The sequence below is a fragment of the Dromiciops gliroides genome, chromosome 3 (genome assembly GCF_019393635.1).
Source record: "Dromiciops gliroides isolate mDroGli1 chromosome 3, mDroGli1.pri, whole genome shotgun sequence".
Classification (NCBI taxonomy): Eukaryota; Metazoa; Chordata; class Mammalia; order Microbiotheria; family Microbiotheriidae; genus Dromiciops; species Dromiciops gliroides.
The window spans coordinates 492,776,353-492,802,052 of NC_057863.1; the positions used below are offsets into that span (position 1 = coordinate 492,776,353).

Below are 25,700 nucleotides of genomic sequence, written 5' to 3' on the forward strand. Positions count from 1 at the left end.
CTGTAGTAATAGGCCTCCATGGATCAGCACCTTGAAGAACCACAGGTCACAGTGTGGCTGTGTAGTCTCATACAGGAGCCGCAGCTCCTGAGTGACTTATAACCGGTAACTGCCGCATCCCGGGTTGTATCTACCCCATGAGGAGTAGCTGGAGTGTCCTCTCCAGGGCACTGGCCTGGGTGGATCAATATGGAAAACAAGCAGTTGCCCATGCAGCAGGTTTTCCCTCTCCGAGGCATTGGTGGATCCAAAGGAGAGGCAGAGCCAGTACAGTTTGGCACCAGTGCCCTGCAGGAGTTGCCAGAGGGATGTGATGTCCAACATCCAACTGCCTAAGGGACTCCGACTTCTGATTTTTCCTCAGGGTTAATTCCCGAAGCCTTTCCCATATATGGGTATAGCCGCAAGGCAGCGGAGGTTTAAAATAAGGGTTTCCTTCCCCTAGGTGGGTTGCCTACCAAGGCTAAGGAGCCCCACCTGTCCAAAGCGACTGGTTTTAAGGCGCCACTAACTCGCTTTCGCGAGTACAAACTAACTTAGAGGTGAAACTGTAAGTGCTTTTATTACCAGGTTAGAAAAAGGTTGGCATTTACAAAAAGTTTGAAATTTTTTTATAAATGAAGTCCTGAGGACACCATATATAGATTTAGTGGATAGTCTGAGGGCAAAATTGGGAGCCAGAATCCATAAGGAAAAATTTCTGACCCTCAGGAGCTCCCCCAGGAGCCAAAACCTGACTTAGGTTGATTAGCTATATACTAGAATGATAGGGGGACACAAAGGGATAAATAGGATTCAATACTGTAAAACAAAAGTCAGAAAATGTTAGGTAAGGAGGGTGTGCCCATGACTGCAGTAGCTTTCTGTGCCTCAAAATTTCCTTAAAAGGGACTTTCTGTGTTGCTGCCCAGTCACCTGAATCCTTACCTCTTTACTGAACCTGGAAAAAGATGTGTTGTAATACTCCCTTGGGTTCATTGTATGCATGTAGGGGGCAGGGGAGAAGTCTACCACTGACCAGCCCAGTCCTGCTTCTTTTATGCAAATGAAAGTATGTGAAAGGAACCACCAAAGCCCAAGCTATGAAAATGCTCCCACAGCACACCCTGGAGGTAGGCTAAAATCATTAGGGTTAATTTGAAAGTTGTGACTCAGTCCCTGAAAAATAGTTAGAACTAGATAGTCTCTGGAGGGCCCACACAACCTTATGTTTTAGTGATTTGATCAGCCCACCAGAGAAAAGCAGTATTAAATTCACTGTCAGAAGTTATAGGATTAGTCATATTTTTAATGCTAGAATTCTCTTAACAGTCTATTTCTAGAAGATAACATATTGCAAGGACACACAATTTTTCTAGGCATTTGTTTCTCAGAACTTTCTCATCTTCCCCCTCAGTTGTACAAGTACCCAGGTTAATCATGGGTAGGCTTTGTCATGATTGAAACTAAGGTAAACTGAGGCACGAGCTCTGAGCGTGGTCAACTTACTAGCAAGATGCAAATTTGCTAATAAACAGGGTCTCAACCTCCTCAGCAAGCTAAGATCCCTCAGATGAGGGATGGCAGATCCCTTTTATAGACAGAAAGATGAGCATCCAAAAAATAAAAGGCAGCATCATAGATAGGGCAGACAATACAATTTGGTTACAAAGTCGGAAGCATCATGGGCATGAGGAACAATATGATTAGCTGGAAATAAGGAATGTGGGGCTAGCAACCTTTCCTTCCAGTTTGTCACTAGGAAATTCTGATTGATTTAGTCTACCTGCAAGAATTAATTAATGGGGGCAGCTAGGTGGCGCAGTGGATAAAGCACTGGCCCTGGATTCAGGAGGACCTGAGTTCAAATCCAGCTTCAGACACTTGACACTTACTAGCTGTGTGACCCTGGGCAAGTCACTTAACCCCCATTGCCCCACAAATAATAATAATAATAACAATAATAACAACAATCATAATAATTAATGGTATAGAGATAGCATCTCCTCTAATTGTTCAAGGACAGCTAGTGGTGTGGAGATAATAGGTTCCCTTTTTTGGGGGGGGGCGGGGCAATGGGGGTTAAGTAATTGTCAAGTGTCTGAGGCTGGATTTGAACTCAGGTACTCCTGAATCCAGGGCTGGTCCTTATCCACTGCGCCACCTAGCCGCCCCTAACAGGTTCCTTTTAATTAAAGTGATTTATAGGGAAACTGAACTTTTAAACATAACTTAGGAAAAGTGAACTGAACCTGTAAACTTCTTAACTTAATCCAAAGACAAAGAAACATGACTTGGGCAGTTATACAAAAATGTCAGTACTGACACAAAATAGAATCGATTTGATTTTCTCATAACTAATTTCTGAAGGGAGCAAAAGAGAGCAGTTTAACTGATGACATCTCCTGAGTCAGGGTTTGGCCTTCAGCACTTTCCTGTCCCTCCTCCCTTCTGGTTGAAACATTTCCCACATCAGCAACAGGTTGACTCACAGACTTCCATCTCCTGCTCTTCACAGTTGGCAGAGCCAGCTTCATTGGTAGCAATGCAGTAGTACTGGCCTGTGTCCTCCTTGTGGACAGCACTGAAAACCTATTTCAGGGGAAAAATTATAGGGGAATCAAGAATTTTTCAGGGGGAGACTTCTCAAGGTAACAGAACATACACCTCTGAAAATGAAGAGGAGAGCTTGTGGGAACCCAGAGGATTACAAAGTAATTATATTCTCAGTGTGATTTGGTTTCGCCTTAGACACCAGTATAGTGAAGAGGGTCTTACTAAGACGCTAAGGCACTCGTTCCTATGAGTACTTTGATGGTAACAGTCCCATTGATATACATCCTAGAACTATTCAGCAATGGGATGTTAATTCATCACTTGATTCAGATAAATGGGTCCTCTAAGAATGATGGCTTCTAGTACTCAGTTCATTAGAAGATATCATAATGTTGGCTCATTAGTTGAATATCATATAGATCAACTGTTTTCTTGTATCCCAAAACATAATGTCATACAACAAAACCATGGTACGACAAGATGGATGTTAGATCTCCCCCAAGATTCATCTAATGTGGGGGCAGCTAGGGGGCACAGTGGATAAAGCACCAGCCCTGAAGTCAGGAGGACACTTACTAGCTGTGTGACCCTGGGCAAGTCACTTAACCCTCACTGCCCCACCACAAAAAAAAAAAAAAGATTTCATCTAATGACTTCTAGAAGTTCTGTTCTCTTTCTCTCCCTTACATTTCTTCCCCCAACCAAGGCAGTTCACAATTTACTTCCCTTTTCCTCCCTCTACCTGACCCTGCAAAAGGGGCACCAGAACATCTTACCAGTGTGCCAGTTTCAGAATTCAAGACAAATGAAGAGTTTCGGAACCTGGGGTTGGCTTTGGAGTCAGTTGGCAAAGGTATGTCATTTCGGTACCACCTGTAATGGGGCCGGGGATAGCCCTCATTCTCCTGGCAGTGCAATGTTGCTGACTTGCCAACAGGTACAGCCTTTGGCACTCTACACACAGGAATCACTGGTTTCACTGTAAGAGGAACATCGGATTGTGTTTAAGTCCAGATCCATGGCTCTGTTCTTGTTGAGTTCCACAGAAACCAAGCTCCAAGACAAAATGGGAACCAAAGAAGTGGCCCTTGCTCCATAGTCTTTTTCACCTGAGAATCCTGCTTTCTTCTACCTCAAACTCCAATCATAAGTTCCTTCTTATGATAATATGCTCCCTGGTGCTGGAGAAACATTATGGAAAAAGAAGTAGCAACTCTAATTCACTTCTCTGGTGACCTCTTATCCCAAGCCATCCCAATCTTCAAATATGGCCTCCCCTCAATAGATACCATGATATCTCTAAGTGACACTAGACTCTAGTTTGAAAGAAATCAAAGTAGATAAGGATCCCTTTTCCTCTGGAAGTTCAAAGTGATAGAACCTGATGAAAAAGAGGGTATTGTTGGTGCTACCTGAAATCTTACCTTGCACTGTGAGTTCAATGACAATCTCATCAATTTCTTTGTGATCATTTCGAGCGACAACTTCACAGCGGTAAGAAGCTGTGTCTGACCGTGTCACATTTAGGATCTTCAGAGAAGTTTTTCCCAAGAGCTCTGCACGACCTGCCAAGTGCCCTGGAAAAAAGGGAAACCAGGATATGATTCTTCAAGGCTGTCTCTGCCACCCAGAGATGGCCAATCCTAGAACTGAAACTCATGACTAACAGAGAAAGTTCCAAAACCAGAGACACCTTGGGGGCAGGGAGGCTATTTACTTCCCTTTATTAAATCCAGACATTTAAAAAAAAATCATTTTATCTGCTCGATGTCAAAGTAAAAATAGTTTCATTTTTTAATTAATAAAGTATTTTATTTTTTCCCCATTACATGTAAAGATAATTCTCAACTTTTGTTTTGTTTGTTTTTGGTTTTGGTGAGGCAATTGGGGTTAAGTGACTTGCCCAGGGTCACACAGCTAGTAAGTGTTAAGTGTCTGAGGCCGGATCTGAACTCAGGTACTCCTGACTCCAGGGCCGGTGCTCTATCCACTGTGCCACCTAGCTGCCCCTTCAACTTTTGTTTATACAGGCTTTCCAATTTCAGATTTTCCTCCCTCCCTCCCCTCCCTCCCCCCTCCCCTAGACAGCAGGTAATCTGATATAGGTTTTATATATATACACACACATACATACATGTACATAATAACATTAATCCTATTTCTGCATTAGTCATGTTATAAGAGAAAAATCAGAGCAATGATGAAAAACCTCAAAATAGAAAAAACAACAGCACCAAAAACAAAAGAAATAGTATGGTTCATTCAGCATCTATACTCCACAGTTCTTTTTTTTTTTTTTTCCTTGGATTTGGAGATCCTCTTCTATCATGAGTTCCCTGGAACTCTTCTGTACCATTGCATTGGTGAGAAGAATATAGACCATCACAGTAGATCAACACTCAATGTTGATGATACTGCGTACAATGTTCTTCTGGTTCTGCTTATCGTTTCTTACAGTACAATAGTATTCCATTGTATTCATATACCACAACTTGTCCAGCCATTCCCCAATTGATGGGCATCCCCTCAACTTCCAATTCCTTGCCACCACATAAAGAGCAGCTATAAATATTTTTGTACATGTGGGTCCCTTTCCCCTTTCCATGATTTCTTTGGGAAAAAAGACCCAAAAGTGGTATTGCTGGGTCAAAGGGTATGGACAGCTTTATCGCCCTTTGGGCATAATTCCAAATTGCTCTCCAGAATGGTTGGATCAGTTCACAGCTCCACCAACAATGCATTAGTGTTCCAATTTTCCCACAGCTTCTCCAACATTTATTATTTTCCTTTTTTGTCATTTTAGCCAATCTGATAGGTGTCAGGTGGTACCTCAGAGTTGTTTTAATTTGTATCTCTCTAATCATTAGAGATTTGGAGCATTTTTTCATATGGGAATAGATAGCTTTGGTTTCTTCATCAGAAAACTGCCTGTTCATATCCTTTGACCATTTCTCAATTGGGGAATGACTTGGATTCTTATAAATTTGATTTAGTTCCCTATATATTTTAGAGATGAGGCCTTTATCAGAAGTACTGGCCACAAAAATTGTTTCCCAGCTTTCTGCCTCCCTTCTAATTTTGGATGCATTGCTTCTGTTTATACAAAAATTTTTTAATTTAATGTAATCAAAATCATTCATTTTGCATTTTATAATATACTCTATCTCTTGTTTGGTCATAAACTGTTTTCCTTTCCAAAGATCTGATAGGCAGACTATTCCTTTCTCTCCTAATTTACCTATGGTATCACCTCTTATGTCTAAATTGTATATCCATTTTGACCTTATTTTAGTATAAGGTGTAAGATGTTGGTCTATGCCTAATTTCTGCCATACTATCTTCCAGTTTTCCCAGCAGTTTTTGTCAAATACTGAGTTCCTATCCCAGAAGTTGGAGTCTTTGGGTTTATCAAACACTACATTACTAGTGTCATTTAAAAATAGTTTCATTTTCAAGAGAATGTGCAGAACTTGGGGGAGCAATAAGAAACTAGGAAAAAAAAGCCATTCAAAAAAAAAAAGGGATGAAAGAATTGAGATCACAAACTGGCGATTTAGTGGCAATCATATGAGCTGACTAGCTTGTAAAAAAACAAAAAAGCAAGTTTAAGTTGAAACATGAATGCAAGTAAAATATGAAATGACTTTCTGACAGACAGTAAGAATGGAAACCATAGGACTTCCTTTCCTTTAAGGATAGTCATTTTAACCTGGATACTGTAGGTGCTACTTGTTTCAAGGCAGGGGAAGAGACCAAGAGACTTCAAAGTCCCTTCCATCCTTGAGATTTTGTATGATAAATTTCATCTATTGAATGGTAAAATATCTAGTTCCCAGAAATAAATTTTTAAGAATTCACTACTGCTAAATTTATATCAATATCACTTTATTTCTCAGATGATCAGAGGAACTACAGGTTGAGAGCTTTGGGTGGGAGTAGCTGAGGTAGAGGAGACTTAGAAGTGATGAGGCAGAAAACCAAAAATTTAATAAAGTGATTCCCAGCATTGGAAAACCCATCTTCTTGTCATTTCCACAAAGCTCCCTGCTCTCCATCTTCTAATCCTTTTATGAGATTATCATCTCATCTACTTTTACTGAAATTCTTCTATTTCCTCCCTTGTGTAAAAGGGCAGGGTAAGGCCCCAAATAAGTGAGATGGTACAATTAGTTCACTTCCCAAAAAGAAGCGGCTTCCCATACTAGGTAAAGATGGGCCAATCCAAACCTCAGGTACAATCACAGATGCAATTAAAGCAGGAAGAGGGAATCTGAAGAATGTAGGCCAAGAGCTCATACCCTGAATTTTATTGTCAAAGAACACATAGGTCGTTTGATCATCTTGAATTTTTTTCCACTCAATCCTGGGATCATTTGTTTGAGAGTCTGTAATGATGCAAGACAGTTCCACACCTAGAAGGAAATAGAAAAATCAACCCTGAATAAATAGGTAAAACTGTACTACAGACCGTATAAACTCTCTTTTTCTCTAGCACAAGAAAGATCTTTCATCAGGTGGTACAACATCAGTCACTTCCGGGCTCCAGAAGTTTTTGGGCAAAGATGGAACTTGCCCAGAGAACTAATAAAGATGTTTTTCAAGGATTTGTCGCTACATAGAACATGCTACCTAGAGAGGGCCACCTCATTTATAGAAAATGTCATTCTTTGCTGGTCTAAGCACAAAGCCCCAGCAAAGGGGCCATTTGTCAATAACTAGATAAACATTGAGGCAAAAGCTACTGTTGAACTGTTAGGCTGTGCCTGGCTCAGAAATCACAAATGAATCTCACTATAGTTTTCTTCTCCACACATCCCCTGCTCACCACCTTATTTTGGCCTCTAATAAAGACTACAGTCTACATCAAAGACTGAGAAAAAAGCTCAGAAATCATTTAGCCCAATCATCCATAGGAATCACATCTCCTCTATAACATCCCCCCAAAAGTGTTGCCCATCGTTTGCTGGAAATAAGGAATTTATTACTCCCTATTCAATTTATTAGAAAGTTTTCTATATATTGAGATGAAACTTTCCTCCCTGTAATTTCTACTCCACTTCTGCTCCCCAGAACCAAACAGACAAAAAAACTAACTCTTCTTCTACACAACAGTCCTTCAAAAAATATGAATCATGTCCCTTCTCCCTCTCTACTCCTAAGCTGTCTTTTGTCTAAGACAATTTCACAATTGGACAATTTTGTCCAATTTCTTTGTCTAATTCTCAAATGACATGGATTTCGGTCCTCTCAATTCTATTGCAATTTATTAAGTACCTAATATATGCAAAACATATAGCAAATGCTTGTTGAATTGAAGGCTCTGACTTTGTGCTGCACTGGGACCAGAGATATAAAGGCAAAAAGTAGAAAATGGTTCCTGCCCTCAGAGAACTTACAATCTATTCTCACTACCCTAGTCACCGTCCTTGATAATGTTACCTTTTAAAATGTGATGTCTAGAACTGGATGTGATACTACAGATGTAGTCTAACCAGGTTGAAGGACTATTATCTTCTTGTTTATACATTCAAATACTATTAATACAGCCCAAAATCATATCAACTTTCTTTGAAAGACACCACTGATTCATACTGGGCTTCTAGTCCACTGAAATCCTTAGATCTCAGGCATAGGCTTCGGTATTGTTTTTCCCCACCATGAGAGCAATGGTCACTTTGTTAAGATTTCATTCCAAAACCAAGTTTTTGGTTCTGATGTGACTGCAAGGTCACTTAACAACCAGTAGGTGGTGCCCATCCCCAATAGAGATCTCTCATTACTCACTTTCAAATTCCCGTACCACAGGATTCTGGTTGCTGGATTTCAAGTTCACAGCCCCAATAAGGCAACCTAAGTGGACAAGGAAAAGTGAAATCAGAGACAATATATTGTTCAAACTACAAAGAAAGCTCAGCTTTTTCCCCTCCACAGGAGCTATGGTCACCAGCCTCAGAGGCTAGACAGGCATTTTATTCCCAAATCAAAATCACCTTGTAGCATGTAAAACTTCCTTCTCTTAGAACCATTTCATTGTAAGGAACCAAGAGAAAGAAGGGTCCTGAGAATTCATTTCCTATCTTAATCTTTTTAAAGGCTTTTGCTTTGATGATCATAGGACCCCCAGCTCCATTTTTCTCTGATAGTATCCTGTTCATCATAACCTGTATATAGTACCTTAAACTTGACAAAGAATTTTCTTCATAATAGCCCAGCATAGGTACCATACGTTTTGTCATTATAATCAATCATCATATAATTCCCTCCATCCTATTCCCTTCCCATGATATTTACTTTATTTTCTATCTTCTTTTAACCTATTGCCTCTCAAAAGTGTTTTACTTCTGACTGTCCCCTCCCTTACTCTGCACTCCCCTTTTTCACCCTTCCCTCCTTATCCTCTTCCCTTCCTACTTTCCTGTAGGGTTAAACAGATTACTCCTCCCCATTGGGTATGAATGTTATTCCCTCCTTGAGCCCACTCTGATGAGATTAAGGTCTTTGAGTTAATTCTGTGTTCTAAATTTTTGTTCCTCCCTCCCTCCTCAACCCTCTCTATGAAATCAAGCAATTCAGTATGTCATTCTTGTGCAGTTATGCAGAACATCTTCACCTTTCTCGAAAGTGTTTTGCTTTTTACTGCTCTCTCCCCCAATTTTCCCTTCCCTCCTTCCCCTCTTCTCCCTGGCCCCTTATCTCTCTCCTCACTTTCCCCCAGGGCAAAAATATATTACTGTACCCACTTGAGTATGTATGTTAGTCCTTCTTTGAGTCAATTGAGGGAGGGGAGGGAGATAAGGAGGGGAGAGGGGAAGGAGGGAAGGGCAGATTCGGGGAGAGAGTAGTAAAAAGCAAAATACTTTCGAGGAAGGTAAAGATGTTCTGCATAACAGCACAAGTATGACATATTGAATTGCTTGATTTCATAGGGAGGGTTGAGGAGAGAGGGAGGAAGAAAATTTGGAACATAGAATTAGCTCAAAGATATTAAGGTTCACTCATTCCCCCACTCATTCCCCCTCTTCCCCTCCCCTCTATAAGCTTTTTTGATGTTTCCTTCATGTGAACTACCTCTCCCCAGACCATCTCTCCCCTTTCCCCTCCTCCAGTCTATTCCTCCTACCCCTCAACCCTATTTTAAAGATGTCATCATGGATTAGTTAGGTGGCACAGTGGACAAAGCACCAGCCCTGGACCCAGCAGGCCCCAAGCCCAAATCCAGCCCCAGACATGACACCCCACCCTGTCTGCCCCACAAAGAACAAAACATAAATGCTTTACAGATATCATCCCTTCATATTCAGTTCAGACCTGTGTCTTCTGTGAATTCCTTACTGAGAAAGTTCTTATGAGTTAGAAGTATTATCTTCCCATGTAGGAATGTAAACAGTTTGACCTTTTCATATCCCTCATGAAGTCTTTTCCCTGTTTACCTTTTTATGCTTCTCCAGGGTCTTGTATTTGAAAGTCAATTTTTCTATTCAGTCCAGGTCTTTTCATCACAAATGCCTGGAAAAATCCTTTTTCATTGAAATCCCATTTTTTCATCTGAAAGATTATATACAGTTTTGCTGGGTACATGATTCTTGACTGTAGTTCCAGTTCCTTTGTCCTGTGGAATATCATATTCCATGCCCTCTGGTCCTTTAATGTAGATGCTGCTAGATTTTGTTTTAGCCTTATTGGCGCTCCAGAGTATTTTAATTCCTTTTTTCTAGCTGCTTGCAATATTTTCTCCTTGACCTGGGAGCTCTGGAATTTGGCTATAATATTCCTGGAAGTTTTCCTTTTGGGATCTCTTTCAGGAGGTGATCGGTGGATTCTTTCAATTTCTATTTTAGCTTCTGCTTCTAGAATATCAGGGCAATGTTCCCTGACAATCTCTTGGAAGATGCTGTCTAAACTCTTATTTGGGTCATGGTTTTCAGGTAGTCCAATGATTTTCAAATTATCTCTCCTGGATCTATTTTCAAGGTCAGTTGTTTTTCCAAGGAGATATTTCATATTGCCCTCTATTTTTTTATTCATTTGGATTTGCTTTACTGTGTCTTGGTTTCTCATAAATTCACTAGCTTCCATTTGTTCAATCCTAGTTCTTAGGCAATAATTTTCATCAGACACCTTTTTTTATCTCCTTTTCCATTTGGCTTTTCAAGCTGTTGACTTTTTTCTCATAGCTCTCCTGAACTGCTCTCATTTCTCTTTCCATTCTTTCCTCTACCTCTCTAAATCTTCTTTCTATCTCTCCTTACTTTCTCTTCAAAGTCCCTTTTGAGTGCTTCTATGGCCTGAGACCAATTCATATTTTTCTTGGAAGCTTTGGATGTAGGGGCCATGAGGTTGTTATCCTCTTCTGAGGGTGCATCTTGATCTTCCTTGTTGCTAAAGAAACTTTCTATTGTTCTCAACTTTCTTTGCTTGCTCATCTTGCTGTCTTTTACTTGACTTTTAGCTCCCGCTTACGGTGGGGCCCTACTTGCAAGCTACACTGTGTCAAGCTTTAGAGGGTCCCAGGTGTTTTGGTTTGAGGGAGGGCATGTTTTTCTCTCGTTTGGCCTGTAATCTGGTCAGAAGGTAACCTCAAGCCAACTTGCTAGTTAACCAGCCAGCAGAGTGCTGTGGTGGTTTTTAGCTTTGAAGAGCCTGTGCCCTTCCCCCACCTGGGCCTCCTGCTGCTCAAGATTTCTTCCTGGTTCCCTGCTGGGGTGGGATATCTGTACTCCTCCTCAGGTCCTGCAGACACCCCTGTGTTTTCCACCCCCTGGGCCAGCCGTTCAGCCCTCTCACCTGGCAGTAAGTTTAGTTCCAGAAGACGCTGGTGCTGCAGCTGATTCAGAGGCTGGGGGTAAATTCCCCTTGCTCAATGTGTTTGGGATCTGTGTCAGCGCGATCGGGGTTGGATTCTGCTCGCAACCCAGTATGGGTCCCTTTAATCTGGAAAATAATCTCAGTGTCTTTTCATGGGGTTTGCCGCTCCAGGGCTTGTTTTATTGCTGTTTGGGGGGTGATTGTGTCAGGAGCTCTGTGTGTTTAATCTCCATTTTTCTCAAACTCAAAAATACAACTGCTTCAACATTTCTCATTTTAAGGTTCTAAATATCTTGGCATCCCCCTTTTCTTACTTTTCTCCTGTACTTCACAGTACAAAACTTCAAAGAGCTTAAGTACCACAATGAGAGGTGAAATCTCTGGAGATTTCACATTCTCTAAGATGATTTTTTTTTCACAATCTATTATCTCCCACCTCCATACCCCCCTCACCCTTTAGTTGGTTTGACTAGAGTGTGGTACTGCACTATTAAAAAAGATTCTTAGTATCCTAATACCCATGCTTCTCCAATTTTTTTCTTCCAGGTTATAGACAAAGTATTTTTTCTACTCCACCACCACAGGTAATCTATATCTGGGCATGATAAATAAGAAAGAAATATTCAGAGACAGAAAGACAGACAGATCTCATAAGATAGTCAAGAATAGGAAGCTGAATTGACAATAGTTATAAAACCTAAGAGTGTAATCGCGTATCAATCAATAGAAGACTGCAAATTTACTAAGTTTTCTTTTCTTTTTTACCATCACTATGGCTTACCCCTCACCCCACCATTAAAATTTTTTTAATTAAAAAATTTCAAAAAACTAATTGATTCAAGTGAAAGAAGATAATTCTTTGTATGGTGGAAGTAGCTTGTGGATAGATAGAATAAAGGCTAATTTCAGATATGAGAGGCAGCAAGACAGAATAATTCTACAGTGTGGCATCTAAACATAAACAAGGTCAAGCATTTGTGTGTGTGTGTGTGTGTGTGTGTGTGTGTGTGTGTGTGTGTGTGTGAGGCAACTGGGTTAAGTGATTTGCCCAGGGTCACACAGCTAGTAAGTGTCAAGTGGCTGAAGCCGGATTTGAACTCAGGTCCTCTTGACTCTAGGGCCAGTGCTCCATTCACTGTGCCACCTACCTGCCCCTCAAGCATTTCTATGATGACATCCTTCATATGACTTCCTTTGTGCAATTCTCCATTGATATGTAGTCAACTACTCATATTCACCATGTGCTTTTCCAGTGCTGTTCAGTTTCAGTTCTTCAGAAACTGGTATTTTATGACTCTCCAACTTATAGCATCACCAGGAAAATGTTGTCAATAAAAAGATGAGCTTTTGTTTCAAAGTCAAGCTTAGCATTTTTAAAAGAATTATGCAATTTCCAAATGCAATCTAGATGACATTTTTCTTCCTATTCAATTCTGGGCCTACCTCACTTTCCATGAATTTTGTCTTTCCAAAAATATTTGTGTAGTACCTGAGGCACCCTCTTCTTAAGATAGCAGGCCCCAAAGATGGCAGAGGAAAGGCAGTGAGCTCTCAAACTCATGACACAATCACTCCAAAAAACATCCAAATAATGCCATAGGACAATTCCTGGAGCAGCAAAACCCACAGAAGAATGTGCTGAAATCATCTTCCAACCAAGGACAGTTTGAAAGGTTGGAAGGAGGGAGCTGCTGTGCTGAGACAGGAGTGGAGCCCAACACCACAGTCACCCTGACATAGATCTAGTCCCAGGAAGGCCTCACCAGAGAAAGAGACCCTGCAGAGCCTCTGAATCAGCTGCAGTGCCAGTGTTGTCTGGAATTAAGCTCACAGTCTGGTGAGAGGGCTGAGTCCTTGGCAGGGGGAAGATTACAGAGGTCTATGCTGGTGCTGAGGCAGAACTTCGGTTTTTCATCCCTGCTGGGAATCAAGAGGTAGGCTTGAGTAGCAGTGGCCCAGGTGGAGGAGAGGCACAGGCTGGTCGGAGCTGAAAACCACAACACACAAAGCTGGTTGATTAGCAAGTTGGTCTGGGGTCATCTATGGACCAGGGAACAGGCCAGGCGAGTGAAGAACCTGCTCCTTAAAAGGTTAGCAGGCCCCTGAAACTACTTACTCCAGGTACAAGATGCTTTGTGAATAAATATCCATTAAAACTGCAGCGCTCACAAGCCACTATCAATGTGCTTACTTTTTCTATTGTCAGCCAGTGGACATTGTTAATTCAAGGTAAAGACATTTAATAAAATAGCATAGTAATAAAAGCCACAATAGAACAATTTCCCTTCATAAACCTAGAGCTCCACAAATGCTTATACCATCAATGGGTAGAGCAGGAATTAATAGAGATCACATATGAGGGACACACATAAAGGGCACGTATGTGGCAAGTGCACACAGATGGAGTAATATACACCTTCCATGTTGTAGGGTTACCTGTATCTTCTGGTGATTTGATGTGAGTTGCCCTAACTGGGTGTGCTTCCCTAGTGGGTGTGTCATCTCTGTTGTGTATGCCTTTCTGCTTTTCCATAGATCTGTTGGTTACTGCTGGGTGTGATACTCTCTGCTAAGCATTGCCCACTATTACCAACTTCTGGGCTAATCTCTTCAGTCAACTGCAGGTCATCTCAATTCCTATCTCCAAAAGTGTAATGGCCAAAAGCTCTCTTAACATGGGCAAGTATCATGACATCTCTTTAATCATAGCCACCACATCAAGCTAACAAAAGGCAGATAGACTGCCCATAGGCTAAAAGTGTCTTTCTTTTTACATTACTAGGTCTGAAAAGATATCAAAGTACTCTGATATAGATAACTATTTAACTTAAGGTGGGATATTTCCAAGATCTTCTCTGGTTTAGCATGCAAATGAATTTAAACTAGAACAAAAACTAAGAAAATTTGAAGAAGACATGATCAAAGTTCTCCATCTATTGAGCCTTTTTATTTAGTTGTTTTTCAGTCATATTTACCCCTTCATGACCCCTTCTGGGGTTTTCTTGGAAGAGATACTAGAGTGGTTTGCCATTTTCTTCTTTAGCTCATTTTACAGACGAGGAAACTAAGGCAAACAGGGTTAAGTGACTTGTCCAGGGCCACACAACTAGTAAATGTCTGAGGCTGGATTTAAATTAAAGTCTTCTGACACCAGGCTCAGCACTCTATCCACTGTGCCACCCACCTATTCCTGCCATTACAATGCATCTGTCAGCAAGGAAACCCCATTTCTTTGTAGCTATCTTTTGCCTACATACATTTGTCCTAATGGAAAATCAGCACTATGAATGGTCTATCCAACTATTTATGCACATCTGGACAAATTCTTCAACTACTTGGTATTTCCACTGTGACTAGTTAGGCTGAACACCTGTGAATGATTATAAATCTCACTTAGGAGGTTCCATAATGTTCTGAAGCCTAATGCAGACAGCAAAATGTCATTCACAAGCAGGAATATATAAATGATCTGCATATAAGGATCCCTCTTCTATTTGATAAGCATGTGCTTCTCTGTTTTATGCCTTGTTTGGTATTAATGATGAAAGAGTCATTGAAGAAAGTTAAATGTTCTGTTCAGAGAATTCTGTAATTGTATGATTCTTATATACATGGGAGATAGCTTGTTGAAGGCAAGCCTTTAAGGTGGTGACTTGCTCAACCAAATGAAATGCTAAAAATATCCTACAAACAATAAGTATAGTGTATTATCCACACCTTTCAATAAATTATGTGACTATAAAGATGCCCTCAAAGCATGTAGATCAGTCTCATAAAAATCTTGTAAATAAGAAAAAGCAAGCATATAAATTCATTTATTTTTATCTTCGTGGTCACTTTTTTTTGTAAGAAAAGATTTGAGGGTTTTTTCCATGCTTCTTTCAAATACACTGATGACTGATCCCTTGATGGTCTCAAAACTGTGTCATCTCCAACATGAACTTCCTACATATATACTTAGTTTGTCTAATTTGGCTGCTTTTCCTACCTTTGTTTTCTTTGGTCCCATTTCAATTTCATGCAGCATATTGGGGACTGTGATGGCAAAACCCAAATGAGGTGGTCCACTGTCACTAATGAAGAAAACAGTTTATTATAAAAATCTTCACAGAACTTTAAAAATGTTCTGCTTGTTACAATTTCTTCAAATGCCCTTATGATTTTGCTTTCTTGAGTTATTCCTATGATCTTTTTAAGCTCATTTTCCCTCCATTAAGTCTCCAAGTTTTGTAAAGTGACAATGATCATAATCTTCCATCATCTTCCTCTCTGTATGATTTTAAAAAGGCATTTATGTTCTAAATTAGTATTGCCTTTGGGTACCATAGCTCTGTTTAGCATGGTCATCAAGTGTTTGCTGACTTAGTCTTCTCTGGTTTTCTTATTGTCATGATGAATTTACATGGTTAAATTTCCTCAGAAAGTGCTTATATTATGATGTCTGTTTTATTATCCATTTCCTATTTGGGACATCAACAGCTTTGCTTATATATAAGGCTGGATTTATCACAAACGCCTTTTTTCTTTTTCATTTTTATTCTTCTCAGTTGGCACTGCTCTTGGTTTGTATTCTGACTATACATAGATGGCAGATGCAGAATTCCCACATTGATAACCAGTTGTTTACTCTCTGTTAAAATATAACAGATTCCATTTTTGTGATGTTTTTGGTGTTCACCATCCCCCATCTATTTCCCAACTCTCCTCTTGAAGAGAGTATCCACAATATATAGAAGTGAAGCTTCTGTGAAGTTTACAAACCTCTGAATTCTTCATTTGTTACTACTGGACCATGTTACCCAACATATTTTTATTACCTTCTTTTATGTTCACATTTGCACACTGAAATTGCCAAGTTAAATAAACTATGTGCTGACAATTTGGAGAGTCTTATTGAGTTCGTTATAATAGACTTTTCCCATCTCCTTGTACTCAGCAAGTCAGGTTTACAACTATTTATTAAGCACCTACTATGCATCAAGCACTGTGCTAAGCACAAGAGATACAAAGAAAGGCAAAAAAAAGTCTCCACTCAAGAAGCTGTGTGACCGTGGGCAAGTCACTTAACCTTCACTGCCCCGAAAACAAAACAAAACAAAACAAAACAAAAAACTCTTCATACCTTTCATATTGGGGCAGCTAAGTATGCAGTGGATAAAGCACTGGCCCTGGATTCAGGAGTACCTGAGTTCAAATCCAGCCTCAGATGCTTGACACTTACTAGCTGTGTGACCCTGGACAAGTCACAACTCCATTAATGCCTTTATCTGCATAAAGAAAAAACATTCTGGGGCGGCTAGGTGGCGCAGTGGATAGAGCACCAGTCCTGGAGTCAGGAGTACCTGAGTTCAAATCCGGCCTCAGACACTTAACACTTACTAGCTGTGTGACCCTGGGCAAGTCACTTAACCCCACTTGCCTCACTAAAAAAAAAAAAGAAAAGAAAAAACATTCTTCTTTTAAGTTATAGCTTCCTAGTTTTAAAGTTCCTGGTTTTATAATAACAATAAAGGCTAACTTTACATAGCGCTTTAAAAAGAGGTTACAAAGCATGTATACATAACATATATATGCACAAACATGTATATGTATTGTACACATATTAAAATATTTTCATATATACACACACATATGGTCTCATCTGAACTTAAAAACAATTCATTGAAGTAGAAATAGGTGAAATAGTTATTTTCATTTTAGAGATCAGTGAAGTAGCATTTAAGTCCTTACCATGTGTTGGGTACTCTGAGTGCTAGAAATACAAAGAAAGGCAAAAACAAGCTCCAACCTTAAGAAGCTCACATTCTAATGGGGGAAACTATATAAATAATTAGAGTGGATCGAAGGTAACTTTGGAGAAGTCTCTAGTATATGGGAAACAAGGGCAGAACTCCTGCAAAAGAAGTCACTTCAGCTGTGTCTTTGTGAGATTCTAAGAGGTGGAGGTAAGGAGGAAAATTGTAGGCAAGGAGGACACCCGGTGCAGGGAGATTAGCAGCAAATAAGACAGTGTAATGGGACTGCAGAGTGTGGGGGGCAGAAAGCAAAGAAAGGGCTAGCTTTAAATACCAAACAAAATATTTTATATTTGATGCTGGAGATAACAGGAAGTCACTGAAGCCTGGTTACCCATTCTCCCGCACATCAATCAGATTGGCAAAGTTGACAAAAAATGATAAATATTACAGTAGATTAAGGAAAACAAGCACATTGATGCACTATTGTTGGAAATATGAATTAGCCCAAGCATTTTGGGAAGCAATTTGGATCTATGCCCCAAAGTTACTAAACAGTTTTTACTCTTTGACCCATAAATGGGCAAAAAATTTGACGCATTGGAGCACTACTAGGCTTTGACCCAAAGGACATCAAAGAAAAAAGAAAAACTCCTATATGTACAAAAATATTTATAGCAGCTCTTTTTAATTGTGACCAAAAATGTCCACCAACTGAGGAATGGCTGAACAAATTATGGTATATGACTACAATAGAATATTACTATTCTGTAAGAAATGATGAAAGGGACAGTTTCTGAGGAATCTGGGATGACTTGTATGAACTAATATAGAATGAAATGAAGCAGATCTAAAATAATTTATGTAACAACTCTGGCCAATTCAATGATCAGCTGTGATTCCAGAGGACCCTACCCACCTCCTGACAGAGAAGTGATATAAGATGCAGAGCCATACATTTTTGGACATGGCCAATGTGAGGATTTGTTTTGGTTGACTATAGAAATTTGTTACAAGGGTGTTTTTCTTTTTTCCAAAGGGCTGGAAGCCAGGGATGGGGGAAGAGATGAGAAAAGAAACTAAATGCTTGTTAAATAAAAATAAATTAATGTTTTTGACTAAATGTTTATGTCATTCACAGAATTAGTAATTCTGAAAACAGAAAAGGATTTAAAGGAAATATAATCAGTTTGGTTTTGGACATGTTATTTTTGAGGTATTGGTATGACATCCAGATGAAAATATATTGTTAGGCAGTTTGAGACTCAAGTCTCAAGTTTAAAAGATTTGGGTTGGACAAATTAATCTGGAAGTAATCTGCACAGAGATATGATAGTTCAAGCCATGAAACTAGATGGTTCTATCAATATGGGGAGTATGTGGAAAGAAAATAATGTCAGGAACAAAACCACGGAAAATATCACTTTTAAGGGGTCAGGAAGAGGGGAAGATAAACAAAATGGTTAAGAAATCTAAGAAGATAACCAGGAGAGTTCAAGGAGAGTATATCCAGAAGAAGGGGCGGTCAAGAACAAGGTGTACCCTGAGGCATACCAGCAGATTCAGTGATGCTTAAATTACTTAGGTCAAACAATAATATATTTCAACTGCAAAATACTTAAAACTCAAGAACTCTGATCAATTAAATTGCCAACTATGACTACAGAAAACTAATGATGAAGTATTCATCCTACCTCTTGGCAGAGAGGCATCAAGGCAGAGGTGCAGAATTAGATAAATTTTCAGACGTGGTCAGTGTGTGGATTTGTATTTCATGATTATATTTTTACAAGGGAAAGCTTTTATTAAATGAAGGCTAGGAGAAATAGTGAGAATAATACTTTAAAAAGGAGCTAAAGAACATCAATGAATCATTAAAAAAATAAACTAATAAAAGTAGAAGGAAGCTCAGGGCAGCGGTCTAACCACTGAGTTAAATTTGAAATATCCAAAAAACAAAAAGAACAAGTTCCATGTGTCAGAAATTCACAGTTCCATAAGTATTCCACTTTTTCTGTTGTTCTTTGAAAAGGGAAGGGTTCATGTTTCTTGATGTTTGTCAAGTTCATAATAATAAAAAGAAAAAATTTAAAACCATTATCTTATGAGACGAAAATATGCAAGAATACATGGCCTGCCTTCTTTCAACTAGTAACCAAGCTTTAGAAGTTTTTTCCTTCCTCTTTTTAAATTTTAATGCTATTTTAGCTAACAAATCACATGGCAAATATATATTTTGCTCCCTTCTTTCTTCCCCAACTCACACAACCTTTGCCAATTTACTCAAAAGCTTCAAATCCTAAAAGGTCCAATCAGGATGATTTAACCAACAAAAAACCTTCTCCCTGCTTTTTATAGCCTTTCGACACTTAATTTTGTGTCATCTTTTAACACCTCCAAAAGAAGGCTATAGACCCAGGTCAACAGATTATTTTATTTATTTCAACCTAAAACAATCCCTCTAGGTTTTAGTGGATTACTTGTGCCTATATAGTTCTTTTCCTCTCTTTGAATCTAAAGACTCTGATTTGTTCCAAATCTGATAATTACTCCAGCCTTGGCTCACAGTAACACAAAACAACTTTATTACCTATCGTAGTAACAGGTGACTGTTACATAGTCTTAGCTCTTTTCTATCCTGCTATCCTGAAGTATCATGGGCAGCTGCTCAAATCAGTCCTGGAAAATAATGTATCCCAGGAGGATTCAAGAGTAGAGAGACCACTTGAAGACAAGTGAAACAACAGCTTAAGTGATTACTCAGAACAGCTGAGGCCAGGGCCTACAAAGATCCCACCCTTAGAGTTGTTTCCTTCTTATTGTACCCCTGAAAAATCCTTCCCTGACTTGATTTATCTCTGACGATGAATTTGGAGCTCCATTCCATGCTAGTTCTTTCCACTCCCCTCCCCACTCCCCAAAAAACCCCTCTGTATACAAAATACAAAACTCTGACCTGGAGATACAAAGATTTTATTGGCAAGAGCAAGTCTCCAGTCATGGGCAGATAAAGAGTCATCCCTAGTGGTGGTACAAACTTTCAAAAACAGAATTCCTATGGCAGAAACTCTTTAGAAGACAATTCACAATTATGGGTATCCCCAAGCCCCCCAAAGTCTAGTGAGGCAGAAGTTGGGGAAAGTAAAAGTGAAACACCTTCCCCCAACCTGCATTAACTAATCAGAAGAGACTTGTCACCTTGGGAAGAGATGTCTGGCATTGGGAAGATGTGCAAGAAATACATGTAAGGAACTGATTCCATTGTGGCTGTGTTCTGTGACTGTCCTCTTTCAAGTACGCTTGGATTAGCACATACTGTCCGGCAGTTGTGTGGTTAGGTTTGTTTCTTTCAGCATACACTAAAAAAAAAACTGTGCTAACTAGCTCTATTTTAGCTAAGTATAGACACATTCACTACTTAATAAATTACAGTAATTCTTAGTGTTTTTAAAAAATAACTCTACCTTTGATTACAATTGCTGTAAGATTTAGACATCTCAGGTAAAGAAAAATGATAGGAACTAGTTTTTGAGCTTGAGTTCAGAAATATAGACACAGGATTTGTAAGGTATCAATCATAAATATATTCACTCACAAGAATAATAGAAAGGCTGATGGAGTTTTGATTCAAATCGTGAAAATTACAAAATAAATAAATAAAATCCTGCCTAAGGGAGCAAGCAGCTAGTAAAATGTTTCAATTCCCATTGGTCTTTTAATGAACACTATAGATTGTGAAAAATATTGGTATGGAATAATTGTTCTATGGATAGTTCAAATTTTCAGAATTGAAATTCTTTTCTAGGCCCAGTGGTGATTGTTACCAAAGTACTAGATGGTAACCACAACTTTTGTTATTTTAATTCTGTTCACAATCCAGACCACTCAATCATTGAATTCAATAGCACCTTTTTTTTAAAGTTAAAAAAAAGACAAAATAATAGAGGAATAATTGCATACAATTTTTTTTTTATTCCAGAGGTCAGAGTTTCTAATCAAATAACAATGGTTTATTGAAAGGGAGTGTAGTATTCTGACATGGCCACAAGGATAGATGGGCACAGACACAAACTTTCAATACAATTAATACTTTTAATTTGTAGCAGTAAATGACTTGAGGAAGCTTGAGCCAATGGCATTGGGGGTGCTGAAATAAAGATTTAGACTTAGAAGCCAGGAATGGTAAAAAAGTGGGTCAATATTGCCTTTTATGGGGCAAGGAAAATAGTCTTGTAATCAAAAGACCCCAGGTCAAATCTTATCCTTAACATCTGATAGCTATTTGACTCTAAGAAGTTATTTGAACCTTTCTTTGCCACAGGTACCTCATCTGTAGGAAGGGAATAATACTTGTACTGCCTACTTCACAAGATACTTAGGGAAGACTTAAAGTTCTTTATAAATATGAGTTATTAGCGGAATTTTGTATCTATTACAGCTAAATGTTGTACAAAGTATATATAATCTAGTTTTATTCCACTCAACCTTACATTATTTGGATCTGAAGAGAGGAACGTTGGACAGGTAACGGGAAGTACGGGACCCAGTATAGTTTCAAATTTGTCTGTTCGCCTCTACCAAGATTACTCTGTAAGGAATGCATACATCCTTCCTGGAGGGATATCAGAAGTTCGGTAGAAAAAGCAAAGGATGTGGGAATCAGAAAGAACTAAATCTGAGTCTCCACTCTGGTTTTTACTGGTTGCATAGCCTACAGCAAGTAATTTTTGAGTCTCAGTTTCTTCATCCACAAAATGGAAGTAATGTCACTTGAAAGAGTTTTTATAAGGCTCAGATGTGATCGTGCAAAGTGGTCTGTAACTGTAAAGTGCTTTCTAAATGTCAACTAGCACTATTATTCCACAAGGAAATTACAAGGAAACTGTAACAGGACCTTATTTCCTTTAAAACAGACATGACCCCAGTGAACAAATGCTTAACAACAGGGTTAAGTGAACTATTATATAATCAAACCTGCTGCTTACCAAGGAATTTAAGGAAGTAATATGGTCTAAAATAAACTGTAGCCTGAGTTGGGGAGAATGCAGGAAAACAAAGATGATAAATTCACAAAAAAATGAGGAGGGGATAGTTTCCTAAACCAGCCAAGTAACACTGTCCTAACTCCTTAGTACCAGCTGCTCTAGAGCTTCTGTCCTAACAGTTGTTTGCTATCAAGTGTACGCCTTACTTAGCTGATGGAGATGTCATTCCAAATGATCAGCAGCCCCCCAGAGATTACTCTTAACAAAGAACACTATAACTTTAAGTGTGCCCAATACTCCTTGACACATGGCTTCCAAAGGGCTTAACGTCCTTCAAAGCTATGAGATTTCCTTTGCAGTACCACATGCCCTAAAGGAAAAGACAAAGACAAATTTCTAGGAAAAACTCTCTTATGAGAGGCCCTGGGGAAGGGTATCACAGATGACTCAGGCTACTGATCCTGAATAGTATGAAGTTGTAACCGTTTATATCAATGCTCAGTGATATGGAATCAAAACAACAGCAATATTGCTATTAAGTATTGAGTGATAGGTACTAGTGACTGGGGATACAAAGACTCAAAAAAGAAAGGTCCCTGACTAAAGGAGCTTACATTCTACCAGAGGAACAATTACACAAATGAGTAAATAAAAAGCATAGAGAAGACACTGGAGGCAGGCAGCCCAATGATCAGGCAAGCTATTGTAATAATCCAGGCAAGAGGTGAAAAGAACCTTAACTATGGTGTCTGTGGCATGAGTGGAAAGAAGGGGATAGATGTGAGAGATACTGAGAAGGTAGAATCAAAAAGATTAACAAGTGATTGTATATCAGGGTGAAAGAGAGAAGCTGAGGATGCCTATGAAATTGTCAACCTGGATGACTGAAAAATTGGTGGTAACCTCAACAGAAGTTTGCAAGGGGCATAGGTTTAAGGGGAAAGTGAATTCTGTTTTGTTTATGTTGAGTTTGAGAAGCCTAAGAGACATATCCAGTTTGGGACCAAAAAGTTTACACTATTAATCATTAATTCAATCAATCAATAATCATTTATTGTAAATTAGTAGAAAAATGAAAAGGGAATCCAGTGAGTTAAAGTGCTTACAAAATTCAGTGCAGTACTAAAAACAACCAACGGCCTACTCAGAATAGTTGGTGCAGAGTCAAGGAGGAAGCTGGTTCTGAATATGTTCTTGATGGGATACATAGAGCAGCAAAAGCAGAATCTCAGAGTTGGAAAAATATTCAGAGACCATCTAATTCAGAGGTTTTTTTAATGTGGAATCCGTGAACTTGTCTTAAGAATATTTTTATAACTATTTTAATTAGTCCTGTCCAACTCTTTGTGACCCACATATGGGGTTTTCCTGGCAAGAATACTAGAGTGGTTTGCCATTTCCTTCTCCAGCTCATTTTACAGATGAGGAAACTGAGGCCAACAGGGTTAAGTGACTTAATCAGAGTCACACACAGCTAGTAAATAAATATGAGCTTCAGTCTGAGGCTGAATTTCAATTCAGGTCTTTCTGACTTCAGGGCCAGTGCTCTATCCACTGTGCCACTTAATTGCCCAATTATTTTAATATGATTGGTTTTCTTTGTGATCCTGTGTATTTTATTTTATGCATTTAAAAATCACTATTCTGAGAAAAGATCCATAGACTTCACTAGATAGTCAAAGGGTATACCAACTTCCATCTTTTGAGTCTAGCATCCCCCACGGGGACCTGGAACAAGTGGGAACTAACTACTTCAGAAGACAGCTATTCAGTTTTGTATAGTTCTTACTGTTAGGAAGAATTTCCCTTATATCAAGCTTGTCAAGCTTAGATTTGCCTGTTTGCAACGTTTAACCCATTGCTCTATGAGGCTAAGCAGAATAAATCTTATAAATCTATCTTCCACGTGACAAATGCTTTTGTTTCAAATACTTTCCAATAGTTATCTGTACTGCACTGTACCCCCAAAACATTCTCAAGTATGATGAACCCCCAGACTATCAACCAATCCTTGTAAGATATGGTCTCAGAAATCTTTATTATCTTGATACCTCTCTTTTAGATGTGGTTCCAACTTGCAAGTGTTCTTCATAAAATGTGATGCCTACAACTTGACATAAACTCTAAATAGAAAAATCTCATAGTAGTGCTGCCATTTGTTACATCTAGTATTATTGAAGGAGACGGTGGAATTATCATTTCTGGAGATTTTCATAAATTTCCAAAACTATATCACAAGGTATACAACTGTGGATCTGAGTAGGGGAGGTCTGGACTTAACTTCTCTGATCCTTTTATGGTCTTAGCATTCCCAATGTCTGAAGATTTGTTAGAATTAAAAGCCAATGCAATGATGCTGTTTATAGGATTATTATAGATTTTTTAGTCTAAAAGATGCTATGTTACACAGAGTGTATTGCGCTTTTATAACTGAAACCATACAGATTAAGTTAAAGATACTCCCTGCAATATGTCCCAAGAACTTCCTAACATACATGAAGTAGAAAACTGAATTTTATGCTGATGTTGTGACCAGCCTAGAACTCTGTAGATGGGTAAAATGCATTAGGTAGGAGGCTGAAGTAAATTACTTTTAAGATCCTTTCCAACTATGCCTAAGCAATTTCAACTTTAATAAACTTTTTTTTTGGCAAGGCAATGAGGGTTAAGTGACTTGCCCAGGGCCACACAGCTAGTAAATGTCAAGTGTCTTAGGCCAGATTTGAACTCAGGTCCTCCTGAATCCAGGGCCAGTGCTTTATCCACTGCGCCACCTAGTTGCACCTCAATAAATATTTATTAAACTTTCTGTGTGCAGTGCACTTTACTACTTCTTGGGAGAGATAGAAAGATTTAAAAAAAAAACAGAGCTCACCCTTCTGTTTCTAGGAGATCAGCTGCTATATGGCTCAGTGGGCAAATTAAATTCACCTAAGTGATTTTCTGAAAGGTTAAGGGTATAGAATTCTAACCTGGATGAACAAATACATATATGAATCATAGGAGCTAACCCAATCAAAACATGATGGGAACACTTGCCTTCAAATTTTTTTTTTAATAGCAGGCACTACAGAGATGAGAAAATCACATTCTTGGAATAAGCACTGTGTGTCAGTCACATGCACTGAACAATGTAATGATTAAATAACCATCAAGAGAACTAACATGTGTAAGTAATCAGATGGGTGGAAATAGCAGTATCGTTGCCTGCAGCTGGTGCTGTCAGATACCTATGATAAAAGGACATCCCCATCTTTCTGATCCATCAAACAAAGGATGCACACAGTTACACATAAACACAAAAAATGTGCACCTAATTTCTCCTTATGCTCCATACTCTTGGAAAGAGCTAAAGTTAATTTCCACATGGAAAAAGACCTATGTGTCTAGGTGTTAGTAGATAAGTTAACAGATTGTTCTTTGTCAGAATATTCATTTTGGCCAACCAAAAGTTTAAGGAAGTAACATGCTACGGCATTCAACCAGTCGGCAATGAAACAAATACAACAGTACAGAGATTTTAACTAAATAGAGAAGAAAAAACAACATATGAAGAGTCACTGCATTCCAGGAAGCCTAGGATATATGCTAGCCAGGCTGGAAATTTGCGGATTGCTGGAGTACTAACCATAAGGACAGT

At 39.0% G+C, this 25,700-nt stretch overlaps 1 protein-coding gene across 1 annotated transcript in view; it reads right to left on the reverse strand.

The window, feature by feature from the left end:
• JAM3 (junctional adhesion molecule 3) overlaps positions 1-25,700 on the reverse strand; it is a 106,133-nt gene that overhangs the window by 4,545 nt on the left and 75,888 nt on the right. Inside the window, exons 2-6 of the mRNA XM_043997267.1 lie at positions 8,320-8,385; positions 6,834-6,947; positions 3,960-4,112; positions 3,312-3,514; positions 2,472-2,571 (exon numbers count right to left, since the gene is read on the reverse strand). Coding sequence (XP_043853202.1) covers positions 2,472-2,571; positions 3,312-3,514; positions 3,960-4,112; positions 6,834-6,947; positions 8,320-8,385 — 636 coding nt within the window. The remainder of the gene's footprint in view (positions 1-2,471; positions 2,572-3,311; positions 3,515-3,959; positions 4,113-6,833; positions 6,948-8,319; positions 8,386-25,700) is intronic.